General features: G+C 58.0%; 1 protein-coding gene across 2 annotated transcripts in view; it reads right to left on the minus strand.

Annotated features, from left to right (window-relative positions):
* LOC141982047 (1-phosphatidylinositol 4,5-bisphosphate phosphodiesterase gamma-1-like) overlaps nucleotides 1-19500 on the minus strand; it is a 77499-nt gene that overhangs the window by 3742 nt on the left and 54257 nt on the right. The window contains exons 15-31 of one of the 2 annotated variants that reach the window (XM_074943727.1): nucleotides 19320-19427; nucleotides 18489-18676; nucleotides 16624-16824; nucleotides 15554-15673; nucleotides 14551-14734; nucleotides 13670-13747; nucleotides 12159-12262; nucleotides 10421-10616; nucleotides 9077-9143; nucleotides 7393-7556; nucleotides 6625-6721; nucleotides 5939-6163; nucleotides 5173-5321; nucleotides 3758-3872; nucleotides 2717-2878; nucleotides 2202-2290; nucleotides 346-530 (exon numbers count right to left, since the gene is read on the minus strand). In XM_074943727.1, coding sequence (XP_074799828.1) covers nucleotides 346-530; nucleotides 2202-2290; nucleotides 2717-2878; nucleotides 3758-3872; nucleotides 5173-5321; nucleotides 5939-6163; nucleotides 6625-6721; nucleotides 7393-7556; nucleotides 9077-9143; nucleotides 10421-10616; nucleotides 12159-12262; nucleotides 13670-13747; nucleotides 14551-14734; nucleotides 15554-15673; nucleotides 16624-16824; nucleotides 18489-18676; nucleotides 19320-19427 — 2432 coding nt within the window. The remainder of the gene's footprint in view (nucleotides 1-345; nucleotides 531-2201; nucleotides 2291-2716; nucleotides 2879-3757; nucleotides 3873-5172; nucleotides 5322-5938; nucleotides 6164-6624; nucleotides 6722-7392; nucleotides 7557-9076; nucleotides 9144-10420; nucleotides 10617-12158; nucleotides 12263-13669; nucleotides 13748-14550; nucleotides 14735-15553; nucleotides 15674-16623; nucleotides 16825-18488; nucleotides 18677-19319; nucleotides 19428-19500) is intronic. The other variant, XM_074943728.1, reaches the window with a different exon arrangement.

Consider the following 19500-nt stretch of genomic DNA (forward strand, 5'->3'; position numbering starts at 1 on the left):
GGGAAAGAATGTGTAAGGTGGCTTTGGACAGTTAGCCATGGCCCCCGGGAGAGGACAGCAGATGTCTGCAGGCTTCACAGCTGCTCTCTAAGGGATTGGGATTTGTCACTGCATGAGAGGACAGTTATGCTTGTCTTAGCAGAGGGAGGAGTGCATGTGTAATCACATTGCCCTCCAGTGGCTGGTCTACAGAGTGGATAAAGGACCTACTATTACTATAGCTAAGGGAGCGCTCCCTTAGCTGCGGGGGCAGCCGCCCTTGTTTTTGATGCTGAAGTAGCTGGGTTCTATCCCAGCTCCCCGGGGTGGGTGGATGGGGTTTATCTACGTGGGGTTGGGACTCACTTCCTGTTGCGCACTTCGGTCAGCTCCATCAGCCGCTCCTTGGCCGCCCGCAGCTCGTCCAGCCACTGCTGGTGGCGCAAGTCACAGTTGTTGCTGTGCTCAAAGCTCGAGACCCGGTTGGAGAGCTCGCTGGCTCGGTCACGCAACTGCTGGATGGAGGAGTACAGGTTCTCCTCGTCTTCTTCCTGCAACAAGGAGATGCACAGAGAGGGGCACGTCAGGAGCTGAGCAACCAGCCTGCCCCCGCGCCCCACCTCGAGAAACACACTCTCGTGAGGCAAGACAGGCTGTGCCTCTGGGTAGCCCAGGGGCCAGGAGTCCACTAGCCCTCCAGAGCTAGACGGCTGGCTTCAGAATCACTTTCAATCACAAGTGGCATGAGTTTGCCAGCCTCAGCATAGTTTCTAATAGGGATCCATGTCCCAAACTGCCCCATCATTTAGTGACATGCATGCCCCTTCCTGGTCAATTAACCCAATGCTTTAATTAACCCTCACAGCCCACCCTGTGAGCTAGGACAGCAGTTGAACCATTCTCCCCATTTCACAGATGGGGTAACTGAGGCAGAGAGAGGAAGGGCCTTGTCCAAGGCCACATGTAAGTGAGTGCCCAAGCAGTAAGCAGAACCCAGCAACTCTAACCACTATGTGACACTCTCCCCTGGGGACCTTCCAGCTGCCCAGGACAGCTGAAACCGACTGGCTGGCAGCACTGAGGAATGCAGACTGCTCAGCTCCTGTGTGGGAGTGAAAGTGCTTCACACTGCTCCACAGCGCCCTCTGCAGCCGGTGAGTGAGCAGTACCAAGCCACAAGGGGTCTATCCAACTAGTGCAGTGTGGGCGCTCTTTAGTGCCTAGGCCGGCGGTTCTCAAACTGTGGACTGCCACCCCCATTTTAATGGGCTTGCCTGGGCTGGTTTAGATTTGTTGGGGCCCGGGGCCGAAGCTCGGGACCCATTGCCCGGGGCAAAAGCCAAAGCCAGAGGGCTTCAGTCTTGGGTAGTGGGGCTCAGGTTACAGGCCCCTTCCTGGGGCTGAAGCCCTTGGGCTTTGGCTTTGGTCCCACCCAGGGCAGGGAGGCTCTGGCTTTGGCTTACGCCTGCCCAGGGCAGGGGGGTTCAGCCAAGCTCAGGCTTCGGCCCCCCTCCTGGGGTTGTGTAGTAATTTTTGTTGTCGGAAGGGGGTCGTGGTGCAATGAAGTTTGAGAACCCCTGGCCTAGGCCCTCAATCGGGGCATCCCTCCTTTGTCCAGCTACAGGCCACGTGGGCACCTCACCAGCAGCCACGTTCAGCTGGCACCCACCACACTCACATCGCGATAGCAGTGCGGCCTCTGAAGACTACAGATCCCAGCAGGCAGAGTTCCTAGGGGAGCTGAGCCGGAAGCTGCATTGCATGCTGGGACTTGTGGTCTCCGTGGGCCACACCTCTGCAGGAAAGATGAGGCTACCCTGCTGAATGCTATAAGCCGGCCCTCCCCTGGCTGTTTGAGCTTCACCTTCAGTCAGCTGGCGTGGGCTGCTCAGATGCCCCAGCAGTGCCCTGAGCTCCCAAGGCCTGTCAGCAGGGGAAGGAGATGGGAGGGGTCCCTATGGTGCAGACATCACATCACTTTTTCAGTTCTCCTAGCCAGTCCTTTCCTTCAGAGGCTGGCAGCTCTGCAGGGCGAGGCACGGAGCCCGGGGCAGGGGCGAGCTGGCTCTGCAGCGCTGTTCGGAGTCAGAGCTAGGGGGTTGGGTGAGAAGGGAGTTTCGGGAGCTGGCTAAAGACCAAAGGAGGCAAGTGACTTAAAGGCACCAGCTGATGCTGGGGGCAGGCAGCTCCTGGTGGGGTGAGTCGCGTCACAGGGCGCTCACCTTGGCGTTGATGATTTCGATGTGGATGAGCAGGGAGGAGAGCTCCAGGTCCTCGGTGTAGCTGTTCTTCAGGGGCACTGACCTGTAGCCTGCAGGCAGCAGCAGGGTGATAACAACCCAGTCAGCATGGCTCCATCCCAGCACCCGCACTGCCCTCCCAACATGCCCGGGCACAGAGGAAAGCAGCCAGGACCGGCCTCCCGCTCACACGCACGCTCCCGTGCGCATGCAGATGTTCTTGCACACTCCCCTGCAAACCCGGCAAGCTCACACGTTGTCCTACCTGGGATCTCACAGCAACACACACATTTGGGAAGGGAGGAAGCTGGCAGGTTTGGGGCATCAGGGGGTTGCTGGTAAGGACAGAGCTGGGAGGGGTGGGCACTGCTAGCTGAACAGGGAGATGCCTGCAGGGTCCTGGGGTGAGGAAATTCCCATGCGGAGCTGGCTCTGGGGACAGGCCTACCTTGGGGAGGGAGCATGGAAAGGAGGGGCTGGCGGCAGGCAGCCTGTACCTGTCTTGAGGCCCTTGACGGGGAAGGTGGCCTGGGCTAGGAAGTTGGGGTCACTGAACATGTCCTCCTCGTATACCACGAAGCGCAGGAAGGCAAACTCAGGGTTGTTGATGTCGAAGACGAACTGCTTGAAAAGCCACACGGGGTTCAGGCCATTATCAGCTGGGGGAAAAAGGGGGCAGTCAGTGCACAAGAAACACAAGCCTCTGAACGCCTTACGCCAGCAGAGAACAAAGGGGAGCGCCTGCCGTCTGGCAAGGCAAAGGAGTTGGCTGGTGCGGGTGTGTGTGTGCATGACACACGCCACTGGCACTTGCTGGAGACACGCTCCGAGGTGTGTGTCTGTAGGGACCCATCACCACCCCTTTGTGGCAGGTGTCAGACCCATGCAAGGGTACACCGGCCCGGATGGACACATCACCGCTGCCTGCTGGAGTGCATGGGACCTGCTCAAAAGCAAATCAGTTCCATTACTCCCGGGGAGAACGATGTTACTAACAGATCCCCTGTTCTAGGATCACGCTGTCCCTGTAGATCCACCCTCTCCCAAGGGGAGCAGTTTAAGGGCAGATGCACTGAGGGAGCACGGGCTGACATGGCTCCTTTTACAGACGCCCTCTCCAGCTCTGAGGGTTCACAGCCCCTTATTAGGGCAATTGCTACATCACACTTCCAGGGTCCACACAGCTGCTCCAGAGGGGCCGTTCATGGGGGAGCTGCCCCTCGCCACCCCAACACATGGGCTTCCAGTACCCTAAGAGCTGCAGGGCATGAATTCTGCTGCCTCCTATAAGGAGGCTGACAAACGGGTCTGTGTATGGCATGCGGGAAGCTCAGGGCAATCTGTGGCAGAGCAAAGTCAGGCCCCTTGTATTCATGCTGCAATTAATGAACAGCCCCAGCCATGCAGGGAACCAGCTGAATTTCTGCGCAGCCCAGGTGGGGGATGAGCCTGTTAGGAACATTCTGTTCTGCTAGAGGAGAGGGCCCAGTTCTGTTCTCTGCAATGCCTGTTCCCCACCAGCCCCTCCAGCTCCTCACCTACGACATCCGTCTTGTTCTTGCTGCTGTCAAACTCCGAGCCGCAGACCTCCACCTCCACGAAGGGGCACACAATGCTCCTGCCGTTCTTGGGGAGATGCCGGGCGCCTAGGATCTGGGGTGAGGAGGTGGAGATGCCGGGAAGAGACGAGCGGACTGCAATGTTAGAACTGCTGCAGAATCCCAGCCAAGGGCGCCGGAACAGGAGGGGGCCAGGGGGCCATGGCCCCATCACATTTGACCGGCCGTAAGGGTGAGAGACAGAGCGGGGACAGGGGGATGGAGAGGAGCGAATGCGAGGCGGGATCTTGGGGGGGAAGAGGCGGCAGTGGGGTGGGGCCTCAGGGTGAAGGGGTGGCATGGGGGGCAGGGCCACAGTTCGGGCACCAGTCTCCCCCCCCCCCTTTTAGGAAGCTTCCGCCACTCCTGATCCCAGCTCCTAGTTGCCTCATTTCTGACTCAATCTCTGTGCTGGGTTTCTGTAATGTTCATCTTTAGGGTATGATCCTCCTCACTAGGGATCCCCCATTCTGTCCTCAGGGGCGGCGCAGCTGTGACATTGTGTGTCCTAAATCATTATGCACCGGCAGGGGGCAGGCAGTGCACTCCCAGGGGATGGGAGCAGTACACACCCGCTCCGGCCTCAGGGGTTTTTCCAATGTCCCCGCACCACTCACTATTCTATTCTATTCTTGACAGGTTTTTATACCATGCTCCTCACAGTGGTGTCTAAGCGCCCGCCTATACTGCCACGTGATCCCACATCTGTCACATCCCAGGCCTTGCTGCTTATCCCTGATTGGAATTCTTGGCAGCAGAAACACTCAGTCATGGAGCTGGGGGGGCTAGTCCCAGACCCTGCTCACCCTGCCCACTAGCATCCTGAGTTCACCATCTTTTACTGACTCAACATAAAAAATGACTCACCCCACACAAGCAGGGAAGTAGAGTCTGTGTGTGTGTGTGTGTGCGTGGGGGTGTCACACAAGCAGGGAAGTAGAGTCTTATATATATGGGGGGGGCATTGCCCTCTACAGGATGGAACCACTGCTCAGCTGTGTGTCATAGGCTGTATACTGCTAACACCCTACAGAGATTCTCCTTGTGCTCAAGCACTGGGGCCTCCTGTGTTTCTGGAGCAGGCTCTGAGCTCCCTGCCTGTGAGGTTGGGAGGGGTCACAGTGAAATATGCCTCTCTGTCATCAGCGCCCGTGTCGACACTGCCCTCCGTTACCCCCATGCGGGCCTCCTGGCTGCAGTGGGGTTCTATGGGTGTGATGGAGATGAGGATTTGGCCCCCGGTATTAAGATATGAAAGAGACAGATATTAAGTGACTGACGGGCCTGAGGCGACAGGTCCCAGGACTTGGGTCTCTTGGTCCTCCCCCCGAGTCTTAGGCTGGTCTCTCACTTGCCTGGAGCTGCACAGTGATGGGTTCCACGATCTTCAGGCTGCTCTTGTCAAAGGGGTCAAACAAGTCGTCCCTCATGATGTCTGGCTGCAGGACGTAACCACTGCGGGCTCCCAGCATGAACAAAGCCTGGTTCAACTGCATTGGTTTATCTGGAAGAAGCCCAAAGGCAGCAGCCAATCAGCATGCGGCAAGAGACAACAGGCTGTTCAAAGGGGCACAAACCAATCCGCGCGCGGAGAAAGGGACAGAGGACTAATCCAAGTGGCAATGACCAATGAGCTGGGGGAGAAGCCCCTGTGGGGCCAGATGCAGTGTGGAGGCAGGAAGTCTCTGTGCGGCGTGGAGGCATGTGGGCATTGTGCAGAAGGCCCTGCCCCCAGCAGCGCTGTTGGCTGGGAGAACTAAACCCCCCACTTCTGTCACACAGAGGCAAACCCGTGCCTTGTGCCGTGATGGGAGACGGTGCCGGGATCTCCACAAACGGCACCTTGCAATGCGTACTCAGCCCTGCGTGGCAACAGCCTGTATAGGGGACGGAACCCCTGGGGTTGCTGGCAATTGCGTCAGGTTGGCTCTTGGTCACGTGACTGCAGGGTCTTCCTTAGGGAAGCCATTCAGCTGCGGATTGTCTCCCCAGGGAAGGGAGGGGAGCCCCATTGCTCAGGACATTCAAAGCTAGCTGGGCAAAGCACCTCATGCTATGTGAAAGGGAGTGGATCTGTGTCTGAACTGCCCCGTGCCCATGGGTACGGGGTTGAAGAGTTACCGGGGGTCTGGAAGTTAAGGGCTACCAGCTGGCTGCCGCAGATCCACATGGGCAGTGGGTCATAGTTCGAGGAGTCCAGGCGTTGGCCCTTGGGGTAGACGCGACTGAGCTGGCGTCGGTTGTACTGCAGGAACTTCTTGCCCTTGCTGCGGTTGGCATACTTCTCGGCCTTGGTCTCGGGGAAGGAGGACATGTCCCGGTAGCAAGCCTTGTCTGTGCCGATCTCTGCAAGGACAATAGGCAGGGTCAGTGGGTGGCCACTGGAGGCCCTCACTAGGGAGGCATCACGGTGCTCTGGAGCCTGGCACATCAGTGATGCCCACTGAGGACAGTTGTTCCCTAGGCTGGCAGTCCCCACCGTGAACTTTCCTCTGCCTGAACTCAGGGCTCAGCCTCCACATGGGGCCCACTGCCCACCTACCAGTGCACTTGCTAATGGAGCTCAGCTGCTCTGAATCCTGGAGGGGAGATGGGTGGCTGGCTGGAGGGGCCGGGGCTGGGGCTGGGCAGTTCTGTTGGGAACCGGAGCTGGCCAGGATGGCCGTGGGCTCAGGCAGGGCCTGGAGGGAGCAGCTGTTTGTATGGGTAGGAAGGATCTTCCCAGGGCCTGTTTGATTCCCATCAACACTGGCCACACCCCTCGGAGGGCTCGGTCAGTGAGGCAGCAGCAGCAGCTGGGGCCTTACTCTCTTCATCGAATGGCACCGGGCGGCAGTAAACGACCAGCTCGGAGAGCTCCAGGGCGATCTTCTTCCTCCGCTCCATGATCTTCCCCTCTTGCATCTGCGCAAGGAAAGGCAGGCGCTCAGGTCACTGCTGAGAACGCAGAGAGGCCACGAAACCTGAGCCACTGATATGCCCCGCACAAATGGACTGGCAGAGCCTGTTTGTGAGGGCTGGGCACCACGTCCTCACCCGCGGCAAGGACGTTTCAGGGGAACCACCGAGTCCTGCAATGCAGCCCACGCTCACGCTCCCCTTCCAGACAGAGGTGCGCCCTCTGGAGACTACAGGTCCCAGGATTCTGTGCTCCATAAGGAACCATGCAGCCTTCTGCTGAGATTGCTTAGGAGGAATGCATGCTGGGAACTTTTTTTTTCCCAAGGGCTGCACCTCCATATTCGGGATGATGGTGGCTACAACCTCTTCATTTAATGGATCCCTTCAGTTGCCAGTGGGTCCCTGAATGGGCAAAGTCTGGGCATTACCCCTGAGCTTTAGTGCTCACTGTATCTCAGACCCAAACGGCAAGGTAAGCTAGAGCCTGAGGGAGTGGAGTTGCACCTCCCCCAGGCAGGGAGTGGGGAACGCTCTGCCTTCCTGGGCACCATGGCACCCACCACAGTGAGCCCCAGCCCCCACCGTTGTGAGACACATTGGACGTTCGTTAGGGTCATTCTAATGGTGACAATGAACGCCACCGGCGCTCAAAGCGCACGGCTCCTCTCGCTCACCCTGGCATCTGCGTTCTGTGTGGCCTCCCGGATCTTGGCCACCCAGTCGTTGAGTTCCTCCTGTGTGTCTGCAGCCACGTCCAGCGCCTGGGACGGGTGGGACATCTGCTGGGAATGGATGGTGAAGACAAATGGTTTGGAGCTCCTCCCGTCTTTGGAGATAACTATAAGGATATCAGAGGGGGCTTTACTTGGAGAGATTCCCAATGGACAGCTCTGTGGAGCAAAGGACCCCTCCAGGGTCCTGCTCTCCAACCTGCTGCACACGGGGGGGGGATCGGCTCCTTCCTCTGACGCATCATCATCTCGGGCAGAGCGTCAGAACTGAGCGTGAAACCTGGTCCTCTGTCGCCCTGTGCAGCCCTTGCCTACCCACGGCACTTGGGCCAGCTGTTTGAAGCAGGGTGTGATTCCTGACTCACCTCCTAGAGACGTCACTCCACCAGGGGAAACTGGGGGAGGAAAGAGGGCGAAAGGCTCTGAGCTTGACCTCCCCCTTATTCACATCAAGCCAAGAGGGACACGGGAGGCTCTGCATCTCACAGCCTGTCTCAGGAGGTCCTGAGGTCCCTCAATGTCCTCTGACTTTCGTGGGGCCGAGGATGCTTGGCATCCCCAGGACTGGGCCCTAAAGCTCGGACAGTTCTCCTGAGAGGGCCACAGCTCTGAGGCAACTTGCTCGAATCTACCGTCGAGGAAAGGGAGGCAGCAGTGCAGGGATGGGAACGGGCTGGGCCTTCAGCTCAGGCCACTGTTAAGCTGTAGTAAAGGCCATTCAGCAAATCTGCCTCTGGGTTGGATTCAGCTCCTCACTAGGGCTTGCGGGTGCTCAGCACTGACCTCTCCTTGTGAGTCCCCTTCCTTCTAAGTCCCTTTGGCTACGGAGACCCTCAGATTTCTAGGACAAACAGGGGCCACGAGATAGCAGTTCCCTTGCAGGCCTTGGGCAGGGCCACAGCTGGGAGAGCCTCAGCCAGTCACACAGGAGCACAGGCTGGCAGTGAGCTCTTTTCCAGCAGTTCTGAAGTCACCGCTGACCGTCACAGAGATACCTGCTACAAAGCTCTGGTGAGACAGGGACGCGCCAGAGCCTGCTCCTTGGGGCGCAGTAAAGGCATTGCCGACCTTCCTTTGGTCACTTTACACGGTACTCCGCAGCCCCGCTCACAGGAAACCCCCCAGAACTCACTACACTGAGGGATCCAAGGTAGGAATCCAGCCAGTAGGAAACGGGTTTAGACCCACCAGACCTCATTTAATAATAATGATAATACCCAGCTCCTATAGAAAATTCCACCCATCGCTCTCCATGCACTTTACAAAGGAGGTCAGTATCCCCATTGTACAGATGGGGAAACTGAGGCAAAGAGCAGGTGAACTGACTTGCCCAGGCCAGTTACAGAGCCAGGAATAGAACCCAGATCTCCAGAGTTCCAGGCTGGTGCTCTATCCTCTAGACCACACTGCCTCCAGATGGGCAGTTGCAGGAATCACCCAGCCAGGTGCTCCAGGCAGGAGTAGCACCCATGCAGAAGGTGAATACTCCAAATGCTACTCCTTACAGCCCGTTAAAAGAGGCTTCTGTCTCCAGCAGTGTCTCATGGTTAAATAGCCTCCCCCTCTTCCCCCGAAACGATACATTCCAGAACCTCTCACTCCACGGGCGACAGTTACAGACACTCACCTACATGGCAGGACGGTACGTCAATGAACCCTTTCAGGAAGTTCCCCAGAGGGCTGTTTTCTGCTGACTGGAAGAGAGGAAGGGATGGGGCAGAGAAAGGCCAGTTACCAAGAGAAATACAGAGAGACAGACAGACCACTGCTTTCTGCTTTCAGGCCACAGTCTCTGCCTTTCTCCTGCTGTATTTGCAATACTGAGCAGAAGGGCTGGAAAGCAGTAGTCACTAAAATTATGGAGGCAGGAGAGTTTCTGCTCTAACCTCTCGTCTGAGTTGCTCTGAAGAGTCAGCTTTCTGGACTGAGGTTTTCCAGGATGGATCTCTAGACCCTGCCTAAGTTGGAGCAAAATCATTGCAGCTGTTTTTGAGGAAAGCAAAGGTGGGGAAATGCACTTCTCCTATTTATCAACCAGGTTTTAAACAGGGCTGTATTGGACAGGTGGAGAGAGACACCAAGGCGGGAGAGGAATCATTTAGGACAGGGGCGGGCAAACTTTTTTTGAGGGCCACATCGGGTTTCCAAAATTGTATGGAGGGCCGGTTAGGGGAGGCTGTGCCTCCCCAAACAGCCAGTCATGGCCTGGCGCCCGCCCCCTCTCCGACCCCCCCTGCTTCTCGCCCTGTGACGGCCCCCCTGGGACTCCTGCCCCATCCACCCCTCCCTGTCCCCTGACTGCCCCCCGCCGCCCCATCCAACCCCCCTTCTCTTTCCTGACTGCCCCCCCACGACCCCTGCCCCCATTCAACCCCCCCTGTTCCCTGCCCTCTGACTGCCCCGATCCCTATCCACACCCCCGCCCCCTGACCACCACTCCGAACTCCCCTGCCCTCTGTCCAATCCCCCCCTGCTCCCTGCTACAGCCGTGCCGCCCAGAACACCAGGACGGGCAGCCCGGCTGCCCGGCTGGAGCCAGCCACTCCACCATGCAGCACAGAGCACCGGGTGAGGCCGCGGTTCTGCAGCTGCACTGCTTGGCAAGAGCCAGCAGTGCAGTGAGCTGAGGCTGCGGGGGAGGGGGAACAGCAGGGGAGGGGCTGGGGGCTAGCCTCCCGGGCCAGGAGCTCAGGGGCTGGGCAGGAGGGTCCCGCGGGGCGTAGTTTGCCCATCTGAATTAGGGGGTTGTAGTTTGGAGCGGTGAGATGAACTTCAGAAGGAAAGAAGGCTGCTGGGATGGAGCACTGCATGCTGGGAGCTGTAGTTTCCTTGGGCCCCTACTTGACACTAAAGGTGAGGGTGGTTAGAATTCTCAGCACCACTTGGGCTCCAGGGAAGTTGGCAACCTGGCCAGGTTTGATGCCCCTGGCTTATTAGCAACAGGGGTGGCCTATTAGTTCTACTTGCTCACCCCCACAAAATTGACCCCTTGGTGTCCAGGACAGCCGAGCGGGTCCCTCAGATTGTGCTGGAAGGTGGGGAAAGGAGCCAGCGTGGGGGCTAAACTCACAGCCTCGTCCTGCTCCTGCACCAGCGTGTTCATGATCTCCTCCACGTAGTTGGCTGGGAACCACAGCTGCTTCTTGCCCCCGTAGTCTCCCCGCCACCTAGAAGGGGTAACAGGAACAAGGCAAGCAGACTGACTCAGGGGTACTAGGGATGTGAACACTGCACGCAATGTCAGGGGAACAGCTGGAACAGGGAAACAGAAAAGGAGCCGTTAAAACACGTCTCAGCAACACGCACAAGGCATGCAATTCCTGTAATAGGAGCACAGCCGAAGCCGGGGTGATGTCTGCTGAGCTCCACTCTGCAGGAAGCCTGGGGCATAGACCAGGGCACAGAGAACCGCTGGAGGGTTTGGTTCCCTGGTAACTAGCCAGGTGTCCCGTGGTTAGAGCAGGGACGTGGGAGTCAGGATTCCTGGGTTCCATTGCTGGTTCTGCTGGCGTGTCCTAGGCAAGTCATTTCCCCTGACTGCCTCACTTCTGCCACCTGCTATGACCTCTACCCAGGGCTGTGAGTCTTAACGAGCATTTAGGAGGGGCCAGAGAAGGGCAGAGATGTAACATGAGCGTGCGCTCTCGGGGCTGCCCTACACTACACAGGTAGGTCGGCTCAACTCCATCACTCCAGGCGGTGGAAAACGTCACGCTCTGGGCGGTGTAATGAGGCCGACCGAAGCCCCAGCGCTGACACCAACTGGCGATGGAAGGATTCTTCTCCCGACCTAGCTACGGCCTCTCGGAACGGGGGATTAACGACAGCGGTGGAAGAGCCCCTCCCATCGCTGGAGCAAGTCTCTGCACTGCAGCTGTGCCACTGCAGCCCTTCTAGTGTGGACACAATCAGGCTCACGCTGAATCAGCACTTGCTGTGTCACGGGTGATGGGCCCGTGCAGCGGAAGCCCCAGGCTGCCCTCCCCTGGACCACCCTCCGCAGGGCGGCTCAGGGGACTGATCAGCCTGGAGCACGGCCCGTTAGCGTTTGTGCCAGCGGGGAGCGAAGAACCTAGAGGCGCTCGTTCCCGGTGAGGGCAGTGTAGCTCCACCACAAGACGTTCACAGCAGGCAGATGGTACAGCTGTGCCTGGCTGGGCGGAGCACTGGGCATGTCAGGGATCAGGCGTCCCATCGGATGTCCGGACTGTAAGTGAGGAAGGCGGATTCCACCTTGCTGGTGGAGAGCATCTGGGGCCGCTCGTGGTATGTGGGGATGCACGACGGGTGTCCCTTCAGCTCTGGTAAAAGAACCCCTCCTCGGGGCCCAGCCCCTCAGGCCAGGACGCAGATGGCCCCCATGAGAAAAAGGGGGATCTCTCAACAGGCCCCCAATGTCAGTAATTTGGGTGGTGAGCTAGCCGGGACTGAGCCAGCAAGGAGATTCCTCTGCTCGTGAGCAGTTGGGTAAGTCCTTGTGAAAGGAGCGTCTCCTGAGAGCAATCAGACAAAGCGACATCAGACACCTTGGGTTATCCTGAGCCGTGGCCTTTCTTCTTGACTCCACCACACCCTGGCCCCACCGCAATCTGATAAGGACGCCCTTTCTAGCCAGGGGACCCCTTCTCCAGGACAGCCGGGCAGTGTCAGGAGAGGAGTGGACCCCTGACCAGACATTTTGAAAGCGGCGACCGAGAGGGAGAACTCACCAGCCTCCATCCTGCTTGTCAACGTTGTGGATGATGGCCTGTTTGCAGAATGAGAGCTCGTCTTCCCGCTGGGCTTTGTAATCGTAGAGGGCCTTCACCGTACACTGGGGAGCAAAGCAGAGACATGCTAGCCTTAGCAGCTACGAGGCCAGCATTCCTGGGGAGGGAATGCTCCAGAAGAAAAACTGCAAAGGAATATAAAGTAGCTCCCCAAGCCTTGATCTCAGGTAACCGAGGACTCTCTCTCTATATATATCATGAGTGTTGATAAACAGTTTAGATGGGTGATAATGCAGCTGGAAGCAGCCATATTGTCTACCCAATCCCCTGTGTCCAGACAGAAGCATCAGTGCTGCTGGCAGAGACAGAGAACAGCAGATTTCCACAGCTCTTCTAGGGGCAAGTCAAAGGTTTTTCCACCGTCTCTGCAGACAGGTTTGGGGGAAGAGAAGGACAAAGCTTGAGTGTGGGCAGAGTGGGTGCCTGTTGCTGGAGCTTCGAGAGTCTCTGCCAGCCGTTCTGACAGCATGACAGCCGTGGTACAGGTCAGCGGGCCTTGCTCTTTGTTGGGATAATCATCAAGGGCCTGACTTGCCACAGTTCCCATTGGGACTGCATAGGGAGTATGGGAGGCAGATTCAGGCCTTAAGGAGGCAGCCGCTCTGGCTTACAGAGCTGCCAACAGAGCAGGGGAGATTCTGGACCATCTCCAGGTCTTCTTACTTAGCTCCATGCAGTCTCCTGGTCTAATGCACAGACTGTGAGTAACTGTCATTTCCTGCGGCCATCTACGGCAGCAGGCAAGTCCAATTCCTTTTCAAGGCTGCCAGACGGTTTTGATTATAACCAGAAAACAGCTCCCTTTGGGCTAATGCGTCCCGTGTTTGGTCTCGGCCCAAGGGTTCACTTGTTGGGAGGGGAAGTTTAAGGTGCAGTGGTGCCCTGAAAAGTGATTTGATAAGTGCCCCCGGGGGCTCCCATGTTTATTCTCTCACTGACATCAGATCCAGCCCGTGCTGCTGATAAATAAAGAGCTGTTTTTTCTAGCTACTAGTGCTGAAAACACTGCCCGGGATCTGAGAGTCAGGCTGGGTCATTCTGGTCCCTGCATCACCAACTAAAGAGTCTGCCGTCGGAGCTCAGCTGCTGTAACCGTTCTGAGGGGGAGCTGGAAGAGACCCTGCTCTCGCGCTCCCAGCCGGGCCAGCTCTGCAGGGCTCACCGGCGGAGAAGGGATTCAACATAAGCCTTTCAAGGGAACGCTGAGTGTCTGGCACTTGGGTCGGCAGCCAGGGGTGGATGCCACAGGCACAACATGATGGGATGTGCAGGCTGCAGTTCCCAGGGTGGCTGGCTGACTGCTGGGGGTCCCGGGCACTTCTTGAACTGGCAGCAAGTCGGAACAAAGTATCACCCAGTTCCCAGGCAGCACGTGAATCCCTCTCCCCCTCCTCCCACTCCTCCCTGTGCCACGCAGACCTGGGGGGAGTCTCCGGCCCATGCTCTCTTACCCTGGCCATTGGCATCTTGTTGGCCTCCACGTAGAAGTGAGGGGTTCGCACTTCATACAGGGCTCCATAGTCCAGCTCCTGCAAAGGACAGGCAGCAGCAGTAACATGGGAGGCAAGCCCACAGCTTCCCCCCTTCCCCCTCTCCTGGGGGGCAGTTCGAGGAACAGAGGAAGGGACCTGTGTGCATCCTCACTAGAAAAGAGGAGATTTGAATAGAGAGTTCCTTAATGGAGCTAGACGGTCGGCTGGGAGCTCCTCCTGTCATGGGATAGGGGCATTTCCTTTTGTACCCCTGGCCTACGTCAGGCGACTGGGGTCATAGAAACACAACCTCCCTAGTGCGGATACAGTATCATAGAATATCAGGGTTGGAAGGGACCTCAGGAGGTCATCTAGTCCAACCCCCTGCTCAAAGCAGGACCAATCCCCAATTTTTGCCCCAGATCCCTAAATGGCCCCCTCAAGGATTGAACTCACAACCCGGGTCAGTACAGAAATATCTGTCTCTTGCCCACTCTCCTGTGTGTCACACCTTGATTACAATCTCCAAGGGCAGCGTGGCCCCTAGGATCGAGCCAGAGCACTGCATGCTGGGACATGTAGTCTGCACTTGCTGCACCTCTGCATAAGGATTAGAGCACCAGCAATCTGATTAGCCGCTCCCTGGGACTCCGGGCAACTCGCCAATGCACCCCCTGAGCAAAGTTTAGGGACCCCAGATGCAGCCATGTTCAGCTTTTCCAAGATTCTGTGGGGCGGCCATAAAGCCCCCTCATATTCACTACACTGCCCAGCTGCATTGCCCCTCTTCCCCTGTACCCTGGTGCCCTGCCATTCTCCCCGATGCCCTCAATGGGGCTCCCCTGCCCCCCAGGACTCACGGCAGTGCCCATCTTCTCCAGCGTCTCCTCATTGATGGGGTAGCGGAGTTTCATCTTGCGGTAGAGCGGGTGCTTCTCGTAGTAGCTCACCAGATCCACCAGGCTCTCGAACTCGGCGGAGCTGCCCAGCATGAAGAGCCGTCCCTCCTGCTGGATGCGGCAATGCTTGATCTTGCCCTCTGCTCTGTTACCAACACACCCCAAAGGGCACGTGAGGAGGGGCTGGGCAGGGAGGTGGAGGAGGGGGGACATGCCTTCTGTTTTCACAAACTGCAGAGCGGAATCGTTTCACCCACCCTGAAATGCAGCCACCTCTGGGGTGGACAGCAGCAATTGGGGAACAGTGCACAGCACAAGATGGCATGACTGCCTCCTAGCAGCACGCTGTGTCATCAGTCAGTACTGACTCCGAGTGAGCAGCAGCCCCAGCACACCGGGTATGTCTACCCTGCAGTTGGACACACATGGCTGGCCCATGCCAGCTGACTCGGGCGGGCAGGGCTGTTTAATTGCAGCATAGATGTTTGGGCTTGGGTTGGCACCCTGCGAGGTGGGAGGGTCCCAGAGCTCGGGCTCCAGCCCGAGACAGAATGTCTACACTGCAATTAACAGCACCTTAGCCTGAGCCCTCCGAGCCCAAGTCAGCTGGCAGGGGTCAGCCGTGGGTGTCTAACTGCAGTGTAGACAAACTCAGCCAGTCCTGAGGGAAGGGAAGAGGACCTCTAGTGACTCATCAATGCAACTTCCTGCAGCAGCAGCTTTCCTTGAAGGTCCCCGTCCTGGAACCCATCCAACCCAATTGTGCTCAGCTAATGAGACTGGAGAAAATCGTGTGTAAGCACATGGCAGGGCATGGGATTTGGAGGAGAGATGGCAATGCCTGAACGCTGTAGCCTTTGACTCCAGTGGGTTACAAGAGAAACAAGTCTGTCGCTTCTCAGCTCAGGCCCCAGTGATGGGTTTGGCCGACTGGCCAGCTAGACCCTAGGCAGCTCGCACTCACCTGAAGGAGATAGCATAGGAATTGGGCTCGCTGCGTTTGCGCAGCAGGAAGGCTCCGTCCCGGGGCACCCTCATCAGCATATGCTCGGCCTGCAGGCGGGACAGGCTGGCGTGGTACCACCTGGGTCAGGAAAGAACACACAGCAGGATCAATGCATCATCTGTACCCTGTGCCACGGCATTGACTCAGCAAGTGAGAGAGGAGCCGACTCCTTTCAGTCTCCTAGAATGAGTCCATGTCCAGTGAACATGGGAATCCAGTTCTGGTTCTCCACCCTCCAGGGGTCCCAGGGACACGACTGATCTCTAACCTGTATTAATGCACTGGCTGAGTGTCTAGCTGTGAGATCTGCTCACGTGTGTATCTATTGCACTAGGAATCAGGTCTGCTCAAATGTGCGGCTGCACGCCCATGGATGTGTGAATCAGAGCTGGGCGACCACTAGGAATTGTGCTGCCTTGTAGTGGCCACCAGCCAGGGAAGAGGGTAAAAGCTTTATTCCCCAAGCCTCTGGCAATCTCCTGCTGGCTGGAGTGGCAGCCACCTGTGTTTTGGGACTCCCCATACTGCCCGTGTGCTGTTCTGCCGGCGATCATAGTCTTGGCTATATGTGGCCTGAGATTATTTACACATGAAACCCCTGCTCCCCTTTGGTATCCCCAGGGAATGAGCCAGCTGAGGGTACATCTGGTTCCCTGGGGCCTGCGGGGGTCGCTTCCTCTACAAAAAAACGGCCACGGCTGGGCTATAGGCCAGAATCTCCCCCCATTCAGGCTCCTGCCCCAGAGCTTGATGCGGTGTCTCACTGACACCCCATAACAGAATAGTTCCACTGGCCACAGCGCCTCGGTCAAAGAGGAAGTGCAGCCCCAGTGACACCTCATCTCCAGCAGGGGGTGCTGGATCCGGGCCGGACGGGTCAGCAGAGGGTGCTCGCTGGAGAAGAGGGGAGAGAAGTGAGGCGAAGAGGAGAGAGGCGCTGTGTGGAGAAGACCGAGGGCCGGAAGGCCAGGGAGAGGCAAGCGGAACAAGGAGGGGAGAGGGGAAGGGAGGAGAGGTGATGCGCTCACTCTTTGCTCTCATGGGCGTTGGGCTGCGGCACGGGGTCCGTGAGCCTCATCTCAAACTCGTTGCACCGCAGCGGCACCTCACGGTAGTGGCAGATCAGGCTGTAGAGGCTGTCGAACACCAGGTTGTCCGTCAAGTAGAACTTGGTGGTGCCGGCTTCCTGCCGGGAGTGGATGCGGCAGTGCTGGACTCGGCTGGACCGCCTGCAGCGGAGACAAAAAGGGGATCGGCAGGGGCAGGACCAAGAGCAAACCGTGTCTCCCAGCTGCTGCCCAAACCAGGTGCACAGTGGATGGCGGGGAAGGTCAACCCTCTGCACTAGTCCTGCGGGGGAGAGCAGGGGCAGGAGACGACTGGACAGCAAGGAAACATCCTGAGTCACAATGCGGGGTTTGGATCGAGCCTCCCAACGTTCGGGGGTTGGATCTGGGCTTCGGTTCGGCCCAGTACAGAGACAGCAGCCAGCCAGCCGGGCGACCCATACAGGGATGTTGGAGCAATACATTGGGTTAGACAAGGAGTGGTCAAACTTTTTGGCCTGAGGGCCACATCAGGGTGTGAAACTGTATGGAGGGCCGGGCAGGGAAGGCTGTGCCTCCCCAAACAGCCTAGCCCCCATCCCCTATCTGCCCCCTCCCACTTCCTGCCCCGACTGTCCCCTCAGAACCCCTGACCCATCCAACCCCTCTGCTCTTGTCCCCTGACCACCCCCTCCTGGGACCCCATGTCCCAAACCGCCCCACACGGGAGCCCACCCCCTATCCAACCCCCCCGCTCCCTGTCCCCTGACTGCCCCAACCCCTATCCACACCCCTGCCCCGTGACAGCCCCCCGGGATTCCCACGCCTATCCAACTGGCCCCTGCTCCCTATCCCCTAACTGCCCCCCCGGGACTCCCCCACCCCCTTACCATGCAGCCCAGAGCAGCAGGAGCTCGCAGCCCCGCTGCCCGGCTGGAGCCAGACGCACTGCCTGCGTGGCAGTGTGACTGTGGGGGTGGGGGAACAGTAGAGGAGGGGCCGGGGGCTAGCCTCCCCGGCCTGGAGCTCAAGGGCCGGGCAGGATGGTCCCGCGGGCCGGATGTGGCCCGTAGGCCAAAGTTTGCCCACCTGTGGCTTAGACAGTGTGACCATGTTGCCCCCTAGTAGCTCGTGTCCACAACTAACCCGGCTGGCCGCTCACAGCTCATGGTGCTATTTTAAATCCAACAGTGGCAGGGGCGCGTGGTTTGGCCCTTTGCTCCTGGATGATGCATGTGGGAGCTGCAGGTATATGGCTGTGGCTTTTTACATTAGCTCAGGGCTTTGGGTCAGGCCCACCTCTCCCTCACTGGGGCTCTCCCACGTGGAATCTATAAAGGCCAGATCCCGAGGCAAGAGCCTCTCTGAAGTCAATGGGACTGCGGTCTGTGATCCTGAGCTGCACTGGGGTGCCATCACCATGCCCCAAGAAGCACCGATCATCAGCCATCGCGGTGCTGGGGAATGATGTTGTGGACGGGCCTGAGAACCGCAGCCCTTGGTAGAGCCACAGAACTGGGAGAGCAGCAGGGCAAGCATCCCCTCCCCGACCCCGACCCTGACAGGCTGCCTCTGGGGAGCCCAGCCTCCGGGATCTATTCAGGTCTCGGCCTTGCTGCTAGGCTGCCAACGAGGGAGAGGATCAACGCCCCTTCTGGTGGCTCCCGAGATTAGTCCAGTAGGAACTGGCCCGAGGCCCACCAGCTTGTCATCAGATGGTAGCAGCTTTCCACTGCTACCACCTCAGACTGGAGGGAAACCGAGTCCCCGATGTGAGGGGATAACTGGTGCCGGAGGCAGAGGGGATCCTGTGCCCCGGTACGGAGGTCGCTGCAGGAGGCTCCTACCAGAAGGAGAGGGTGTAGTCTCCCACAAAGGTCTCGCTCTCCCGCACCAGGAAGGTGCCGTCCTTCCCACCCGTCTCAGTGCAGTACTCATGCAGCAGCTTCTCGGCGATCTGGCGCCCGTCACGCCCCCCGCCCAGCTTCCCGTGAAACCACTTCTCGCTGAAGTGCAGCTCGTTGTTGTTAAACTCCTGAAGAGGCGCAGAGCCCGAGGACGAGACAGGCGGGGCGGGAGAGACCAGAGAAATCCAGGGGAGAGAGACAGAAGGAAAGAGAGAGAGTGGGTTTGGTGTCATGTCCTTAATCACTTTGGCCACCTCTGGGGTGGAGCACAGCAGCAGTCTAACAGCGCACAGCAATGCTGCCCAACCATTTAGGGCAGGTAGTAAAGGTTCTCATGTCCCACTGAACCGCCTGGAGATCTAGTCGGCAAAAGTTAATAGCCCCAACCAGAATCTGAGCAGGACCCTGAGGTTAATACTCTGCCTTGTGAAAAGCGCAATGGGATATTTAATGGCCAGAAATAGTCAGGACCTTGGTTCTGCATCTCTTACAAAAACACACATCTGTGCCCCTAACACCATGGGTTTAGCACGATCGGGGAAGGGCACCCCTCTGCTGAGTAACTAATACTAGCACCTGGGCTTTTCTTGGCCAGTTTCTCTCCAAGCATTGACCTGGTCTAACCCTCCTTAGCTGGTGAGCTGGGGCAGAAGCACAACCCAAAGGGCTACATGCAGCTGCAGGTACTTGGGTGGCTCTGTAGGTGAATCCTGAAGGTTGCTGAAGCACTGTCTTCCCCCCAGTCTCCACCTTTCCTCCTCACAAACACACCTCTTTTTGCTCCACCTCTTCCTCATCCTCGTTGGACTGGTAGCGGGATGTCTCCTCGGAGTAATAGATCTTGTTGCTTGTCAGCACAAAGTAATGTGGGCTCCAGGTCTGCCAAGGAGAAAGAAGCATCAGAACCAGGCAGCAAGGAAGCCAGGGAATGGGTACAGGGCAGAGAGGTGTC

Source organism: Natator depressus, chromosome 2 (genome assembly GCF_965152275.1).
Source record: "Natator depressus isolate rNatDep1 chromosome 2, rNatDep2.hap1, whole genome shotgun sequence".
Taxonomy (NCBI): domain Eukaryota; kingdom Metazoa; phylum Chordata; order Testudines; family Cheloniidae; genus Natator; species Natator depressus.